At 45.4% G+C, this 18,798-nt stretch overlaps 1 protein-coding gene across 2 annotated transcripts in view; it reads right to left on the reverse strand.

Annotated features, from left to right (window-relative positions):
* Nucleotides 1-245: 245 nt before the first annotated feature.
* Nucleotides 246-18,798, reverse strand: part of Ankrd55 (ankyrin repeat domain 55) — a 95,118-nt gene continuing 76,565 nt past the window's right edge. Inside the window, exons 10-12 of one of the 2 annotated variants that reach the window (XM_076551893.1) lie at nucleotides 14,644-15,275; nucleotides 3,109-3,201; nucleotides 246-878 (exon numbers count right to left, since the gene is read on the reverse strand). In XM_076551893.1, the coding sequence (XP_076408008.1) occupies nucleotides 757-878; nucleotides 3,109-3,201; nucleotides 14,644-15,275 (847 nt within the window). In that variant the 3' untranslated portion in view covers nucleotides 246-756. Of the gene's footprint in view, nucleotides 879-3,108; nucleotides 3,202-14,643; nucleotides 15,312-18,798 lie in introns of both variants that reach the window. The other variant, XM_042261561.2, reaches the window with a different exon arrangement.

The raw sequence follows: 18,798 nt of genomic DNA on the forward strand, positions 1-18,798 counted from the left end.
CTTTAGGCAAGGCCTCCAGCCTGAAATTCTCTCAGGCCAGGAAGCACACGCTGCTAGCTCCCAGTGACCCTTCTTATTACAGGGTCATCAGATGTAGCTGAACACAACAGAAGGTGGAAATAATTAAATAACAGGGACGAGACATAAACACCATCAAGTGACTTGGGTTTAAGCCAAGAGCCGACGATATCAAAATATTTTGCAGAAGATTGTGCATTTCAAAGTCATACACTGTGACCACAATAGGAATTTAGTACTGAATTTTAATTCAGTTTTGTTGGGCCAAGGAAGGATGGAAATAAATGTGAAGAACAAGCCTAGGTTTACTTTTCTTATATATATGTATATTTTTAATTCAGCAAAGCATATACTTAAAAATTACAGAAAATCATCTAAGAAGCAAAAAAAAAAAAGCAAAAAACAAAAAACAACTGAGACAAAACAGCAAACATGCCACAAACATTAATGAAACATCCTAAATCTTCCTGCCAGTAATGTGTTTCGTTTCTGAATTACAGTGTGTAGGGGGCCCACAGAAACTCACTGACTTGGTAACATTTGCACACCCAAAGATTCTAAGTGCATGTTCAGCTAGTGTATTTGTTTGAAATAAGGAATCTTGAATTATAAAACTGTGAATGGCTTGTAGAACACAGCTTACTAAGTTAAGACTTTGTTCATAGAAACTAGAGTAATCTCACCCCTAGAGAGCTGAAAAATACATATCTTCTAGATTTCCACAGAGAGCGTCTGCAGTTAGTTTTCATCTTGGGTGGAATCGGCAGACCGCTCGCCCTCTTCGGCTGGTGGGCCATGTCCTCGCTGGCTTGGGATCGCTGGAAGGACTCGGTTTGTTCTCAGGGGTTCTCCAGATAGAACTGGATTGGAGAGGATAGAATGAGAGACCTTGGAGATTTGCTTCTCCCAGAGGCTACCAGGGGATGGTACAGTGGGATCCTGCCATGTCTCAAGGAGGGGGAGATTGTTCTGAGAAGCCTGTGTTGGTGGGAGCTGGACTAAGGAGAAAAGCTGTGTGTTCACATCTAATCAGGCTTCCTACACGTGAGGGATTTGAAAAATGCACAAATACAGGATTGCAACAGCTCTGATCCCACGTGACCTGGCTGTGCGTGCCTGGCAGAGAAGTTCTCTGGGCTGCAGCAGCTGAGCACACAGATCTGAACAAGCCTGGAGACATTTGCTTTCATGCGAACCTCCAAAGGCTCTCAGGTTTCTTTCAGGAACAGTTCGGCTTGTCTGATTTCTTTGCATTCAGCAAAATTGATTAGAGATCTTTGTCTTGTCTCCTGGAATTAAATTGTGAAAGCCTCTCTGGCTTTACCAGGCCACATACAAGGCCAAGGGAGCTGATAAAGGTGAGTGCAGGCTGGAGAGTCCCCAGGGAGAAAAATCAACCCCACTCGGAGCCCTCACTTTGCCCAAGTCAGTAAGGGTGGAGGGTCGGTCTGTCAAGGAGGAATCCTGGCTTTCTCTTCTAACTCCCTGACTTTGGACAGACGGCTCCAGCTCTGAATTGACATCACTATGAAGAGATGACATTGTGCCGTGACCCCAGAGTTCACTGCTTTCACTTGGAGTCCTAGGACTCTTGGTTGGCCCCATCCAAACTCTCGCCTGGGGGAGAAAGGGCATCTTGCCAACTTACTCTGTGTTGATAAAGGTGCTAAGTGTCTCAGGCATGTACACATGTTGTCTCATGCAATCCTGACAGTCTCATCATGCTGGCCTTATTGTTGCAGCAACAGAGGGGAAAGGGTTAGGAGCCTGTCTGTAATTGTTAGGCCAGTTCCAAAATGATCTAACTCACAGATGAATGCAGAGGGGTTTTGTGTGTGTGTGTATATGTGTGTGTGTGTGTGTGTGTGTGTGTGAATGCGTGTACGTGTATGTTAAACAGGGTAGGATTGTGTACAAAGAAGAAACTAAACTGGCTTGTTTCATGAGGTAGCGGATTAGCTTTTACATTTGTTTGTTTTATTGTTTTTGTGTGTTTGTTTGTTTATTTATTTATTTATTTATTTTTTAGAGAGTATCTACATCGCTCAGGCTGTACTTGAACTAGCTACGTGGCATAGGCTGCCCTCACATTCTGTCCCCTTGCTTCAGCCTTTTGAGCCCTTCCACGACAGGCAGGAGGCAACATGCTTGGCCTCTGGCTTTGTTCCCGGTTGTGCTAGGTGCTACCTGCGTGATGCTGGACAAGTCCTTTCTGAACTTAGTTTCCCTGCCTGCCTAGTGGGCACACACTGGGAGAAAACCTGCCTCCTAGTGTGGGTGTAAGGATCTATAAACTCATCATTTCTACGTGTTGGGTCCCCTAGAATAGCATGCCAGGTGATATTTGGGCTTATTCAGTTTGAAGGTTTCTGGTCTAAGAAGAGTATGTTTTACATTATGAGAGTTTTACATAAAATATTGTGACTATAAATAAACAAAGCTAGCTGAATGAAAGCAAAAGAAACTAGGCGTGCTGGAATGGACTGGCAATCCTACATTTGGGAGGGTGAAGCAGGAGAATTGAGATTTTAAGGCCAGATTGGGCTCCACAGTGAGACCGTGTCTCAAACAAAACAGAACCAAACCAAATACGTCAAGTACTTCCTTTCTGCTTAGGAATGTTTACTTTGCAAGTAAATAACCATTGGGTCCCACACAGTAAAGAAATCAATCATATTCAGACTCCCTGCCTTTCTGAGAGTCGTCTCACGTAGCACAAGCAGGCCTCAAATTCCATCGTTATACATCTAAGACTAGACTCGAACTTCTGATCCTCCTGAGTGCTGGAATTAAAGCCATGTCCCAACACATCTAGCTTAAAGTACATTCTTAAAGACATTAAATAATACATAGCTAATAAACTCCCACTATTGTGTTTCGAACAAAATTCCCTGAGGGGAGAAAAGATTTTTTTTTTTTTTAAATTAGACATTACTAATTTCAAGGACCTTTTAGGTTGTGCACAAGTATTGGCACCTGGCGTTCTTTCGAAAAACAAAAAGAAAGCGAAATGCTGCTGAGTTTGTCTAGACGTGTTAATGCTTGGGGAGGAAGCTGGGGATGAGGGTGGGAGGGGACCCGAGTACTTACATTTTTGGTCCGGCAGAGGTGCGAGGCTGTTCCGAGTGAGAGGGAGATCCCTGAACTTGGGTCTGTTTGGGGAGAGGTGCTGAAGAGTTTGTCCTGGGAACAAACACATGCACATCAATCACCCGAGACTCAACCGGAAGCAAATTACAAAGTCCATGGACAAGATAGTCACAAAAGTTGTTGAAAATCCTGTAAAGTGACCGACACAATGACAATACTAATGGCCACACTCTATTATATACCACTCAGGGCTTAAATGAGAAGGCATTAAAAAATGCTTTATTAAATTTACACACCTATGGGGGGATGGTTTGGGGTGTGTGTATGCTCTCGCACTCGTGTGAGTGTGGAGTGAGTTCAGTCTTCTGAGCACTAGCGTCACAGGCGTGAGCCACTACACTTGGTCTCTGCCTTTGCTCCCTGTTGTGCTAGGTGATACCTAAGTAGAAATCTTCCCACCACCATCCTGGGACTAGAACTCAGGTCAGGAGACTTGGTAACAAAGCACCCTTACCCACCCAGTCATCTGGCCACATCTAGAAGCCATATTTCAATGGAACTAATCTAAATAAAATGTCATCAACAAGCACAATGAGTTGCTCTCAAGAGTTAAACTTATAAAATCTGAAGTTGGAAAAATGCCAGTCATGTAGATTAGAGGTATCACCTCTTATCTTGGCATCTCTACTGAGTGTGAGTGATGGCTAGGGTATCATTTTCCTAGAACAGTGTTTCTCAATCCCTGCTGCACATACCAATGCGGGGGAGTTTAGGTTAGTGTTACTGCTGTCTTGGCCACACCCTGTTGTGGGATATTTGATCACACTGTGAACCCTGAGATTTCATTAATTAAAGAAGATCAACCATGAGTCAAGAGGCGGAGCCAGCAACTAGATGACAGGAAGTAGCCATAGAGGATCAGAGGGAGTCAGGAAAACAGATGGAGAAAACGAACAGGAAGTAGTAGGGAGGGACGTTGAGCAGCTCCCCCCCCCCCCCCCCCCCCCCCCGGAGTTGGCTAAGGAGGAAGGTCAGCTGGCTGCCCCTCAGCCTCTCTGAGCTAGCAGGTTTTCACCCCAGCATCTGACTACAGAGTCTTTATCGGTAATATGGTAAGATTGAGATTTACTTTAAAAACAACACCCCGACTGGATTAAGTCAGAATCTTTGCAGGTGGGGCATTAGGTTTGCACCAGTGACTCAAATGTGAAGTCAGAATTAAAAAACGACTGACCTACAAAGGATGATGCACTTGGGAAATAGCTTGTCTTTTTTGTATTTTATTTTTTGGAGCTCTGGCTGTCCTGGAACTCAATATGTAGACCAGGCTAACCTTAAACTCATCAGAGATCCGCCTGCCTCTGCCTTCCCAAGTGCTGGGATTAAAGGCATATGCCACCATGCTTGGCCAAGAAATAGCTTATCTTTAACTTGGACGCTGGGCTTTGGTGTGCTGGAGCAATGTGTGCATGAGAACCTATTTTTTCGGAGCAGATGGTTACACTGTTGGCACTTTAGCAAGCTTTTAAGGACACTCAGGTGCTTTGTCTGTGGCCATCAAGTGGCAATATTTCCACCACAGAAATTAACAAGCACTGACTTTTGGAGGCCAGTTGTTAAAAATTCAGCACATTATTGATCTCAAGAGATGGATTTTCCAGATATCTGAGAGCACAAGAAAATATAAAAGTTACTTTTAAAGGGGTGGGGTGGCTGGAGAGAAGGCTTTGCCATTAAGAGTGTTTGCAGCTCTTGCTGAGGGTTCAGTTCCTAGCACCCATATGACAGCTCATAACTGTTTGTAACTCCAGGTCCAGCACCCTCTTTGGGCCATTCTGGGCACTGTACATGTGTGATACACAAACATACAGGCAATCACTCATACACAGAGAAAGAGTTAGGGGCTGGAGAGATGGCTCAGCAGTTAAGAGCACTGGCTGTTCTTCCAGAGGACCCAGGTTCAATTCCCAGCACCACGTGGTGTGTGTGGCTCACAACTGGCTGTAACTCCAATTCCAAGGGAAATACCCTCTTCTGGCCTCCTTGGACATCGGGCACACACTTGGTACACAGACATATATGCAGGCAAAACACCTATAGGCATACAAATAAAAAAGTGAAAAACTATGTCCATAAAAAAAGTGACTGAAGTCCATTTTAAACATTGATGGAATAAAATGGTGAACAAGAATTCCATCTTTGAGGCCAGTGGGGTTAGCTTGTTTTCCTGCTTCACTATGCTCTCCCTGGGTGATCTTGCTGAAGTGACATAAACCTCTCTAAGCCCCGACTTCCTAATTTGTAAAGTGATGAAAATAATTATGTCTGTCTTTCCAAACGTCCTGAGACTGAATTGGAGAATACATGGTCGGCTTTTAACTTACAGCAGTGTTTCTCAATTCGACCCTTTATGGGGGTCAATATCCTGCATATCAGATATTTACATTATGATTCATAACAGTAGCAAAATTACAGTTATGAAGTGGCAACGAAATAATTTTATGGCTGGGGGTCACCATGACATGAGGAACTGGATTAAAGGGTTGCAGCATTAGGAAGGCTGAGAACCACTGGCTTACAGGATAAAGCACTCAACCAACCTTAGCAAAGACAAAACAAATAACAACAAAATCAACAGCCCCCCTAAATGCACACACACACACACCCAATTTTATCTTTTGCCTAGTAGTCTGATAAGGAACCCAATTGCAGTGGAGTTCACTGGGTTCAAGCCTTCTATTTGGACAAAGCAATCCTTAGAATGAGGAGCTGGGGTGCATGAGCAAAGACCCCATCCATTTGAGTGGCTCCAAGGGCACGCTGTGCATGGTAATCACCTAAGCAGTGCCACATGACGGAGACTGAGCGAAGATTGGTTTCTGTGGTTCGTAACTTTGTCATTATATTTCATTCCTTTTACCTTGAAAGTAAAAGAATTCCAGAATCCATTATTTAAAGAGGTAACGTTCTTGAGTAGAATTATTTTAAATCCCCAGTGGGGTCACACTTGAGAAGAAATTCGTAACTAGATACAGCTGGTTATGGATGCTTGTAGTGGGTGGCTGTCTCAGCTTTGACCTGGAAATACTACCCCCATTGAGGCTTCCGTCACTGTCACGCCTACAAGGTGGGGCCAAGACAGGAGCCCTTAAGACCTGAGATCTAGATGTGCTGGCTCTCTTGGTTCCGGATCCTGGACTCGGGAAGCAGATCGAGCAGAGTTCTCCAGAGAACACCGCCAGACTGCGCTACACTTTTCCCGGACCCTGTAACTTATCCCTTCACTTGTAAATTACCCCACAAAGTAAACCTCCCTTTTAACTACGTGGAGTTGCCTTAATACTACAACCAATAGATGCTATTTGTTTGTTTGTTTATTTAATTTTGTTTTTGGAGACAAAGTTTCTCTGTAGCTTTGGAGCTTATCCTGGAACTCACTATGTAGACCAGGCTGGCCTCAAACTCAGAGATCTGCCTGTCTCTCTGCCTCTGGGAGTGCTGAGATTAAAGGTGTGTGCTACCACCACCTAGAATGGATGCTGTTTATTAAGTACCCTCTATTGTCAGGACTGGGCAAACTGCTGTAGGCATGGTCTCATTCTGTCTTGGCAACTATTATCTTTCTCATTTGCCAAATGAGGACCTTGAGGTTTGGAGACATTCTAAATATGTTCAAGGTCATTTTCTGGGAAAGGACAGAACCTAGGCTCCAGACCAGCTGTATTTGACCTTAAAACTCACATTTTCCTATCTCCCTAGGCATGGAAGAAACATTGTTTGGATGGGAGAATGGATAGTCATTTGGAAGGTTCCATGCTGGCTTTCTGCTCTGTTCTGAGGGACAGGATGGATCTGTACATAGCCCAAATCTCTTTTATTGCTATCTCAGGAACTGTCGGGAACCTTTGTGCTGGACCCACTCCTCTCATTCCAGACCCGGCCCTCAGAAAGTTCGCCACAGGTCAGCCCCTCCCCTGGGGCTCCTCAAGACCATGCCTACAGGGTATTTAAGACCTGGTCACCAGACCAGCCATGTGCTCTCTCTCCTGTCTTCCGGGGGTCACCTAAGAATTGCTTCGCTCTGTTTACTAAACCTGGACTTACTAATTTGGCTTGACTGGCTTATTGCATTGCTAATGGGGACATATTTTCTTTTCAGGAAACTTCAGAGAACACACCCTGTTGGGGACAATAAAATAATAAAGTCGGTAATTGCCTGCTTAGAGCTCTCTTATTCTAGATCTAGTCTATGTTTACACAGGATCCTGATGTCCCTCAGGAAGTGCTGTGACGCCTTGTATCAGGTCACCTCAGTGGAAAGGGGGGGTTGCATTAGCTACTTTGTGTGTCTGTGCAAAATGTTTTGGAGGACATTTCAGACCTAAGCCCTACAGAAGAGATGTTCTTGAATCCTATAGGCTCGCTTATGAGTCTGTCCTTCCTGTTAAAAGGGAAAAAAATCAGTAGCCCTTTTGAGAGACGCTCCCTCCCCGACCCCTCCTCTAAAGGTATTTGCTGACCAGCAGTTTTAGAACTGACCAGATGTTGAACTCATGGGAAGATAAGGCTGGAACAATAAATCTATATATCCTAGACTTGGTATAAAAGGACATAGGGAGTGGGAAAAAAAAATGTATGTCTCTGTAGATACCCTGCATCCTGTTAGCCACTAGTAATTTCGTGCTTATAATTCAGCCAGCAACTTCAAAGAACTACCTCACCCCCAGCCCCCTCATCCAATCCTGAGATATGTAACCCACGTAAACCTTTCCTATTCAAACACCGTAAAGTGAGTGCTCAGGGCCGTTCTCCTCCACACACCGTGTCGAATGTTGGACACAAACAAAGCCCTGGGCTTGTTTTGTTATTAATAAACCCCTGTGTGCTTGCATCGGATATTGGCTCTGTGGTGGTTTTGCGACTCGGGCACAACACTGTCTAGCTCTGAGGTCTTAGGCAGGTGAGCTAACCTCTGAGAGTCTCAAGCACTTTGTCTAGAAAGTGGGAAATGGGAATAAAAATCCTTCTCTCAGTGTACCTGGTGAAAAGTGCTCAATAAGGAGAAACCACTATGTATAGGGGTCACTGTGACTTCCAAACAGAAGATGCTTATTGACCCGTGTAGCCCAGGCTGGCCTCCAACTCAGTGCTGGAATTACAGGTGTGTACTGCTGTGCCCAGCTCAAGCTGGCTCTTAAAATATTGTAGGAATTTGTCACACATCATAGATAAAAGCTAAAAGAATCCAGGCAAAGATGTCGCCCAATGCAAAGGTGGCAGGTTTTCAAGGAACTGAGAGTTAGTCAGGAACTGCTGAGGGTGTGTGTGTGGTGGGGCTTTGAGATGGGAGGTACGCAGCTGAGAGTGAGGCACAGGCTAGTCCACACTGTGAGGGCTGTGTTTGCCCAGGTTAGGAATTGGCCTTTGGTCCTGGGAAAGCTCCTGGTGGGTTTAAAAGTTGGTGCTGACCAGCCTAGCCTGAAGAGTGCATTGTTGCTGGGATAATCTCGAAAGTTCTGGAGAAAGCTTTCTTGAGGGAAACAAGGAAGTGAGTTCTTTTCTTTTCTTGTGACGGCCTGTAAATAACCAGGCCAGCAGAGAACACCACAGACCTTTCTGTTCCATTTTCTCTGCGTGTGGCTGGCAATGAATTATGCTGAGGCTCTCCAAACTCCAACTCATTAGGCTGAGTGCTCTTCCTCATCGCTCATGCGGCCCGCTGACGGCTCTCAATCAACACCGAGCAGCCCCGGGTACAGCTGAATGTTGGGGGTTGCTGAGTAAGCACGGGATAGCAGCTGTCAGGAACTCAGACAGCTGCACCATGAGCTCCTATTAGTGTTGCTGAACCCAGGCAGGAGAGGAGAGAGATCCAAAGCTAAAGGGACCATTCAACGAAAGCCAGCACCACAGAGCCAGCCAAGGGCTTCACAAACTAAGGTTTGCTGTAAAAACCTGGAAGTTTCTTGAAAATTCAACCAGCCCAAAATAAACAATTTAACCACTTCAGTGAACCCTTTAGATTTTTAAGCAAAAATCTATCTATCTATCTATCTATCTATCTATCTATCTATCTATCTATCTATCTATCTATCTATCTATCTACCTACCTGTCTATCTATCTATTCATCCATCCATCCATCCATCCACCTGTCTGTTTACCTATTATCTATCTATCTATCTATCTATCTATCTATCTATCTATCTATCTATCTACCTATCTACCTGTCTATCTATCTATTCATCCATCCATCCATCCACCTGTCTGTTTACCTATCATCTATCTATCTATCTATCTATCTATCTATCTATCTATCTATCTATCTATCTATCTATCTATCTAACTGTCTGTACCTGAACCCCAGCTTGTGTGTGAGGTCAGGGGACAACCTTTGGGAGTAGGTTCTCTCCTTCTACCTTGTACTTTCCAGGGACTAAACTCAGGTCACCAGGCTTGGAGGCAAGCTCCAAGAAGCTGTACCTTCTGCGCCACCTCACTGGCCCATGCCATTTGAATTTAAGGCAAAAGACTCAGTAGTTCTAAAAACAATGTATCAAATGGTGTTAAGATGTCCACAGGAATAAAGTTCAGAAAATAGGGACGTCTGTTCATTTGGGGAAGACATAATTGATAAAGAAAATTATGATATAGAATTGGTAAGCATGTCAACGAATTCAGTGTCAATACTTGGGCTATCCCTGTGTGGGAGTGCTGGACTCAAGTTTTGAATATATCATCAGTGGGCTGGAATATCACCGAACAAATCATTTAGCTTTTTCTAGGTGATGTGAATTATGACAAGGAAGGGCCTTATAACACAAACATGTCGCAACCCCCACGTCTTCTTGATGGTCCTTTGGCACTGTAGTACAGAAAGACATTTCCTGCCTTGTTAATCAAAGTCCATCTAACAGAGCCCTCTAGGCCTTTCAAAGAGGGAATTTCATACAGATGTTTGTTATAATCCTAGAAAAGCTAGAAAACCAAACACAAGCCCTAGATTGAGGGGTTGTTCCAGCCCTTGCTGGAGGGGTCGTAGGAGGAGACAAAATGCTACTACAGCCCAGAAACTGAGTGGGAATCACAGCCCCGAGCCGTGTCTGTGGAGGGAGCTGAAGGAGATTGTGCCTGCTGAAGCACCCTGTGGTGACATTTTGCTTGTGCTCTAAGAAATAAAGCTTGCCTAGAGATCAGAGTGCAGAGCTGGCCACTAGAGTCCAGGCAATGGCGGTTCACACCTTTAATCCCAGCACTTGGGAGGAGGAAACAGGAAGTGATGTGGCTGGGCAGAGAGAGGAAGTGATAAGGTGGGGTGGAGACAGGAGCTCGGCCCCTTTCAGTCTGAGGACTCCTAGAGGGAAGAAGTCTTTCTGGTGGCTGGCTGCTTCTCTGAACTTTCAGCTTTCACCCTGATATCTGACTCTGGGTTTTTTATTATAAAGACCAATTAGAATTCGCGCTACAGCTCCCACAGGAGGCAGGGTTGCCATGGAGATCCACTGGGTCTCTACTCCTCTCATCCTCCTCCTCTTCTCTCTGTGCCTCCTACTGGATGATGCTACCTTGAAGTCAGCAGGCAAGGAGCCTGGAAAACACAGCCCTGAGGGACGGAACGGAACACGCCCTGGACTCGCTTCTCCCACCTCCCTTTCCTTTCTTCTTTTTTAGGGGTCAGAGGAGCCGCTGAGACAGGGTCTCTCTTACCCAGGCTAGCCTTTGATTCGCTGTGTAGCCAAGGATGACGCTGAACTCCTGATCCTCACGTCTGCGCCCAAGTGCTGGGATTACAGGCATGAACTAGCAGACCCAGAGTGCCAGCCGGCATGCCTTCCTTCTGTTAACATGCTGACCCGGCCCTTGGAGCCGCCCTGTGTCCTGACGTGAAAGCCTCTTTTTAAGGAAACTCCGCCCCTTCCTCTCTCTCTTTCTGCTTCTCTCGCACATGTTGTGCACCCTCGACGACCCCTTCTGTCTTTTCCTATCTTTCTCTTTATTCCTCATTATAATAAACCATTTCCACGTGGATGCACGCACGGGATCCTCCCCACACACAATAATTGATAACACCTTTTCTCCCTCCCTCCCTCCCTTCCTCCCTCCTTCCTTCCCTCCCTTCCTCCCTCTCTCCCTTCCCATCTTCCTTCCCCCCTTCTTAGGTCTCACTATGTGGCCTATGCTACATTAATAAGAAGCCTCACCTTCCTGAGTAGTTGTGACTATACTCCAGGCACTCCACCACACCTGGCTTAAACCTCATTGTTTTTAAAATACAGGTCATTAGTAGCTTGTTTCTAACGTGTAGTGCTTAGCACAGGGACTAATCCACATCAAACTGGAGGCCAGGCACAGTGTCTTACTCCTATAATCCCAACACTTGGTTGCTAAGGCAGGAGGATTGCTGTGAGTTCAAGGCCACCCTGAGCTGCAGACTGGGACCTTGATTCAAAAAACAAAAAGCAAATGAACAACCCCCAAACCAAAACATAAAAACAACCAAACCAAACCAAAGCAACACTAATACCAACAGCAAAACGTATCTGTCTAGTAGCATCTGCTAGTCACGGTGTTACTTTGTCTATACCAACTCAGTCTGTTTTCTGTGTGTGTGAGTGTGAGGGTGTGTGTGAGTGTATGTATATGTGAGACTGTGTGTGTGTGAGTATGAGAGTTGTGTGAGTGTGTGTGTATGTGAGTGTATGTGTGTGAGTCAGTGTGAAGTGAGTGTGTGTGGTGTTAGTTATTTTGCATGTGTGTAGGCACTTGTATGTATATGCATGTGGTGGCTGGAGGTTGCTGTTAATAATCATACTTGATCACTTTTACTTTATTCTTTGAGGCAGGGTCTCTCAATCAAACCCAGAGCTAGCTGATATGTCTAGTTTTCCTTGGCAGCTTGCTCTTGGGGGTCCCTGTTTCTGTTTTCCAAGGCTTCCACACCTACTTAGTATTTACATGGTTTCTAGGGAATCCAAGCTCAGGCTTTCATACCTTCCTATCAAGCACTGAGCATCTCCCAGGCCTTCAACTCACTTAATCCTAACAGCTACTCCCAACCCCGTGAGTCAGGGCTTGTCTTCCACTTTGCAGGTGGGAAATGCTATGGTTTGAGAATTGAAATGTCCTCCAAAGGCTCATGTGTGGAAGATATGGCTCTCCGTGCAGCAATGTGCAGTGATCAGGCCACTGACATGCTACACGGATGTGATAGGAACTGAGGCGGCCAGGTGGAATTCAAGGGAGTGAATCTTTAGAGCCAGCTATGCCCTCAGAGACTGGATCTCTACTTTAATCCCTATTCTTTCTCTCCTTTTCCAGGCCTATCCATAAAGTTAGCTCATATCCCCCAGTGTTATGCTGGGGATGGGATGGGGTGCTTGCTTGCATTCAGGAGGTCCCAAGTTCAATTGCATAATCATCCAGCAGTTGTCTCCCTTGAAGCTCATTTATGGGCTAAAGACTCTTAGGAGATTTGCGTTACCATGAATCAGTGTCCTTTTTGTTTGTTTGTTTTTTGTTGTTGTTGTTTTTTGAGATAGGGTTTCTCTGTGTAGCTTTCGAGCCTATCCTGGAACTCACTCTGTAGACCAGGCTGGCCTCGAACTCACAGAGATCCTCCTACCTCTGCCTTCTAAGTGCTGGGATTGAAGGCATGGGCCACCACCGAATCAGTGTCCATGAATGGCTCCTAGCTATAACTAGCACTAATAAGTAACAAATGTGTTCCTATAAGCACTGTTCACGTCCTCAGAATCCCTTACTAACTTTCACTTCTTTTCATAGTTCTGCAGCCCCAGGACTTCACTGGTTACTTCTCTGGGGCCCAGCCCAGAGCAATTGTATCTAACGTTCTTCTGCTCACATGATGTAGATGCTTTGGATGATACTCCAGGCAGACTCCATTAGTTCCCTTCCCAATGTCTACTCTCTTTCTTCTCCTTGAGAAGCAGAAATCTGATTTGGAGGTCGGAACAAGGCACCCAGCTATAAAGCCTCCAGTTCCCAATCCTCTTTGTAGATAGGTGTGAGCATGTGACCCCAGTTCTGGCCAGTGAAATGCAAGCAGAAGTGAGTACCATGATGCCTCAGAGCTAATCAGTTATTGTCTCGTGAGAATGTTGGCTTAGATTTCCCAAGAGAAAGTTAGACTCTTTCTGTAGATTTTTATATAAAATGTCATGTTTTAAGTATTGGGAATTAATTTATTTAAAAGCAAACCAAGGCACCATGTGAGCAGCAGTGAGCAGAGTTAGGAAGTTGTTTTACAACCTTAGAGGGGCTCAGAATCCCTTATGCATCACTTTTTTTAAAAAATAAAAATAAGAGCTGGGCAAGAAGACATAAACTTATAATCCAGCACATGGAGGGCGAGAGCAGAAGACTAGGAGTCAAGGTTATCTTTGGCTACATAGTAAATTCAATGCTAACCCTCTCAAAAAGCAAAATGAAACATCAAAATGCATTGCTTAAACAGCAAAATGAATTGCTTAGTGTGATGCTTTATTTATAATATGGAATATTAATATATTTAATATGTAATATTTGTATGTATATAAAATGTAAGGGTTTTTTTTGTTTTTGTTTTTTTGTTTTTTGAGAAAGGGCCTCACTATGTAGGTGTGGCTGTCCAGGAGCTCTCTATGTAGACGAGGCTGGGCTTGATGTACTCATAGAGATCCACCCATTTCTGCCTCCTGATTAAAGGTGTGAGCCAACATCCTCCCCCAAATTTAAGTTCTTCACTATGATAATTACTACAAGGGGATATGTACAGAGTTCCTGTTTATTTGCAGAAATTATTCTTAAAGCTCGGGACAAGGTTATTTGAGTGTGAGAGCAAAACAGCAGGACAGAAAAGCTGAGACTCCTCGAAGCTGTCAGGAGCAGGAGTACGGAGAAGAGGAAAGAGAGATCTCATGTTTATAAGCATAGGCCTATACCCAAATGTGTAACATGTGTCTGGAAGTATAAGCTAAAAAATTGAATGACATTGGTAGCTTTGGGTGAGGGGAGAGGGAGAAGAACCATGCAAGCCTTTGGTATGCGGGGAGGTATAAACCATACATGTGCGAATATGTCACATTTTTTTCTACACAGATCCAAACAAGGTATTGGCATTTTTTCTCACCTCAGGTGTTGGTGGGATAGATCTCGGGCGGAGCCTGAATGATGGCTTAAAACACACAACTAACTGCACAAGAAAATTAGCATCTAGGGAATGAGAGGGCCACAGAACTCCAATAAAGAAATCACTTTTAGAGGAAACAGCAATACTCTTTTTGTTTCTGTTGCTGTTTTTGGAGAACAGCACACTTTTACCTCAGCACACACAGGGTGGAAAAGCTGAAAGGTTTTACTTCCCAGAAATCTTCAAACATTTATTTTGTCCGGGGGGGAAAAAATAAAAGCGACTGTAGTTACTATGTGATCGCCCTCGCCTGCAGGCTACTCATCTGGCAGTTACTAGCTTAACTCTACAAGAGACACTCCATGCATGAGGGAGCCCTTTAGGAAAGAGAAGGAAGTAAGGCTGTTACCTGATGAGGGATTATGTAGATGAGGAAGATGAGGTGGCCCAGAGGGCTCCTGGTGACCAGGCTGGCCAGCAAATAACCTGTCTAGTAACTTATCGGAAGAAGACACGGTCCAAGCCTTGGAGGAGAATGCTTGATTAGTGTCCCCCTTCAAGGGATTGTCTAGTGACATCTGGCAGCCAGTCCTATTATTTAGTAAGTCCTGTTCACTCCGACTTTTCTGAGAACGTTGGGCAGGATGCTGAGGACCAGAGCTCAGGCCAGTATGGGAAGTGGCTCCATGGGAGGCTGTCAGGAGATTTTGGCCCAGGGTGATGGGTGGGAGACTCTGTGTTCTGATTGGTGGGAGCCCCTTCCGGGCCAGAGGTTTCCTTTCTGGCAAGAGATACTTTGAATTCTCTGAGGTCCTCTTCTTAAAGACAACCATAGCCACCTGGTCACCAGGCTGATCTTGGCAGTTGGTATCCACGACGACGCTGTCGAAGGTGGTGATGATGTCATTGACTTCCGAGGTGGTGTCCTCCTTATGCCTGTCCCTGCTGCGGTCCTTGTGATTGGCTTTCTGCTCTTCTTTCTTGTGTTTGCAGAAGATTTGGTTGAGCATGCTGAATCGTCCTTCCTTCTTTTGGGGTCGACTGTTCTGGGAAGGAAGAGGCCGAGCAGGTTCTGCTCTAGAACAGAAAAGAACGAGAGTGCCATGCGAGGACAGGAAACAGGGGAAAGAATAAGATACTGACACCCCAACCCATTCCATCTGCTTGATCAGCTTGTCTGGGCTCATCCCCAGAGGCCTGCAGTCTTCAAGCCAAGGTTTTTCTCAAGGACCCCACCTTCTGTTAACTCCTTGCAGAGGTGGTACCTCAACACCTCTCCTCTCTCTGAGATGGGGACTCTCTACGTAATGTAGCTTCAACCCCATAATCTTTTTGCTTCAGCCTCCTGAGTACTGTGCTTATGGGCGTGTGCTACCCACATCCCTTCATTCCTCGGGTTAGAGTCTCCTCTCATACCCCATTTTGTTGCCCTTTGACGGTATTGTACATGTATGTAATGTAATGCTATACATGCATGTAGTACGTTTTAGTCATTTCATCCCAGCTCCCCTCTCTCTCATCCGCCTCCCTCTCCTGCTGAAACTTTTTCCTCACCAGCACTCCCACTGAGGTTAGCTAGGGTTTCTTGCATGAGTGTGGGAGGGAAGTTTTTTACTGGAACATAAGCAATGTATCATGGCTACACTGCTAGAGAAAATGACATCCTATCCCCTTAGCAGAGAATTCCCTAGGGAGGACCCCTCCCCATTCATGAGGAAATCTGTGGACCGGCCCAGTCTTGCACAGGTCTTATGCAGAAACCACAGCAGCGGTGAGTTCGCGAGTGCAATGCTGTGTGATGTCCAGAAGACACCTTTCTGCTGCGCATCTTTCCAGCTCCTGGCTCTTCCGTTTTCTCTTTCTCTTTGTGATGTCCCCTGAGGCTTGCTGGGTGTGGCACAGCCATCCTGTTCAGGACTCTGCACTCCACTTTTGCTTATTTTTGGCTCTCTGGCCACTTGATGGGTTTCTGCATTAAGTTCCACAGGGGCTATTTTCTCTTTCCTCCCTCTCCCCTTTCCCTCCCTTTCCCTCACCTCCTCCCCGCTCCTTCCCCTTCTCCCTACATGTGGAGGCCAGAGGTTGAGGTGTGTGCCTTCCTCTGTATCTGTCAACCTTACTTATCTAATCTTTAACAATTATTTATTATTGTTGTGAAGGACAGTTCTCTGAAAGAAGCTGCATCTCCTACTGACGCTTCTGCAATGAACGGATTCAAACTTCAGGAGCGTTTGGAATGTTACAAAACCCAGAGTCAACTTATCTCAGGTTATTTCCAGTCTTCTTAATAGCCATGTATTGCCCTCCTCTGTTGGTGACCATCAGGTAAGTCCTTTGGAGTAAACAAGCTGATACCTAGCTCCCATCAACCCAAAGGCTAAGAATGTCAGACAGTACCCGAGACCCAGAGCAGAAATTCCCCCGCTCTGTTCTAACCTGCCTACCAATTGTTTCCATTAACGTATCTGCAAGGTTTCTTGATTCACAAGTATCCTTCTTCTGTTTCTATACAAACTTCATCTTGGAACATGAACGTTGAAGTAACCCAAATCGATGTTGCCAGGCCACTGACCACCCATATTTGGTTCCAGAATAAACCATCTCTGATCCCTTTTGAGGAGAGATTTGCGTTTTTTGTGTTGACGTTGTATGGTGTGCCTAAGTGCCGGTGCTTACATGCCAGGGCATGTCTGTGGAGGTCAGAGGGCAACTCTGTGAATCTGGTTCTCTCCTTTGACCTTTCTGTGGGCTCCAAGGATGGAACTCAGCCATAGGCTTGCATGGCTAGCCCCTTTGCCTGCTGAACCATGTCTCTGGACCAACATTATTATGACGATGATGATTTGAGGCAGGGCCTCACTGAATCTGGAGCTTGCTTATTCGGCTAGGTTAGCTGGCCAGCGGGCCACAAACACCCCCTCGTCTCCATTTCCCCAGCGCTGGGATTACAGCCGTGGGCTACTATGCCTGGCTTGTACGTGGGTGCTGGGGATCCAACTCGGGTCCTCGGGCTTGTTGTGCAAGCATTTACTGGCTGAACCATCCCCTGAGTCTCCAGAGGATAGCCTTTCAATGACCTCATGGCAATCCGTTTTCAGTTATCAACTGGTTATGCTGAAAATAGCTTAAAGTGATCCCGCTCTCTCATCTCAGTGACAGAGGCATTAGAGATGAAGAATAAGGTGTGAGTTCTGCCTCACGGGGCAGGAGGAGGAGAGGAGAGGAGCTGCAGAGGTAACTGGCTTTACGTCTGCTCCGAGTGAGAGACCCCAGGGGGTCCGGCAGCACTGACATTATGTATCCAGCATCTTGCACGTTTTATAGTTTGTTCTTTGTTATTCTTTCACATCTTAAAAAAAAAAACACCCTAAATACAGTTATGAAAAACACTCTACTGAAGGAAACAGGCAGAGAAGAATGAGATTGAGTTTGAGTTCCAGTGGAAGAGGAAGTCATGTGTGCCAGAGGTCGGGCGTGGCAGATGTGAGCAATACTCCATTCACAAGCAAACTCAACCGAAAAAAGGTTAGCAGCAGCTGTTCGGCGGGCTTGCTCAAGCTGAGGTTCCCCGAGGCGTTGTTCTGTTCCAGTTCTTTGGAAAGTGTGTACTATTCCCTTTTGAGGCCATGGTCAAGTCCATGCTTTCTGCGTTAGGAATCAACCTCAAAACTGGACCCATGTGCAGGCTGCCAAGGGGGGTGGACTGGAATATTACTCTTCGGAATGAGATACTGTAGTCTGTTTGAAAAACACCAGCACTAAATTTGGACGCAGACAAGGGATGTTTTCTCACTATGAAAACAGTTTCACCACCGTGTTTTCTCAAGTCTCTTTGTCCATACACACACACATACATATTTACATGACTATATAGCCTTTCTACTTTTAAATTATGAATACATTTTTATCTCCCTTTCACCATGGCAATCACATGATCAATGAGTCGTCCCCCCCTCCCCCGCCAGAATGGGGACTCCCCACGTTACTCAGGTAGTTGTGTAGCAGAATGTATGAATGAGGAAACAACACAAGAGAGTCTACAGATACTTAATGAGCCTGGACAAGAAATCAAGGCTTTCAAGAGTTTGCATCCTACTTGTGGTATTATATAAGCAACTGAGAGGAGAGGAGAGGAGAGGAGGGGAGGGGAGGGGAGGGGAGGGGAGGGGGGGAGGGGAGGGGAGGGGAGGGGAGGGGAGGGGAGGGGAGGGGAGGGGAGGGGAGGGGAGGAGAGGAGAGAAAAGCTGACTAAATTTTTTATTTATTGCCTTCACCTTTTTTTTTTTTTCATAATAGTTTCTGGACTGGTACAGTGGTATTTTGTTGCTTATGGGTTTATAAATGACTTTTTAGTGCATTTAAGAATACTCCCTAGTTTTCTTGGTTTGAAATCCAATGGGTGGGACAGTTTCTTGACTTTAAAGCACACTGATTGAATGAGTGGTTGAGGCAGCTGTCGGTCGGCTTTATCAGTCTCCTTCAGCAGTGGGTGCAGCACCTAATGACTGTTTGGAGGAACAGTGCTGAAACCGAATTTTGTTCTTGGACAGTAACCCAGTAGATC

The sequence above is a fragment of the Peromyscus maniculatus genome, chromosome 15, assembly GCF_049852395.1.
Source record: "Peromyscus maniculatus bairdii isolate BWxNUB_F1_BW_parent chromosome 15, HU_Pman_BW_mat_3.1, whole genome shotgun sequence".
Classification (NCBI taxonomy): domain Eukaryota; kingdom Metazoa; phylum Chordata; class Mammalia; order Rodentia; family Cricetidae; genus Peromyscus; species Peromyscus maniculatus.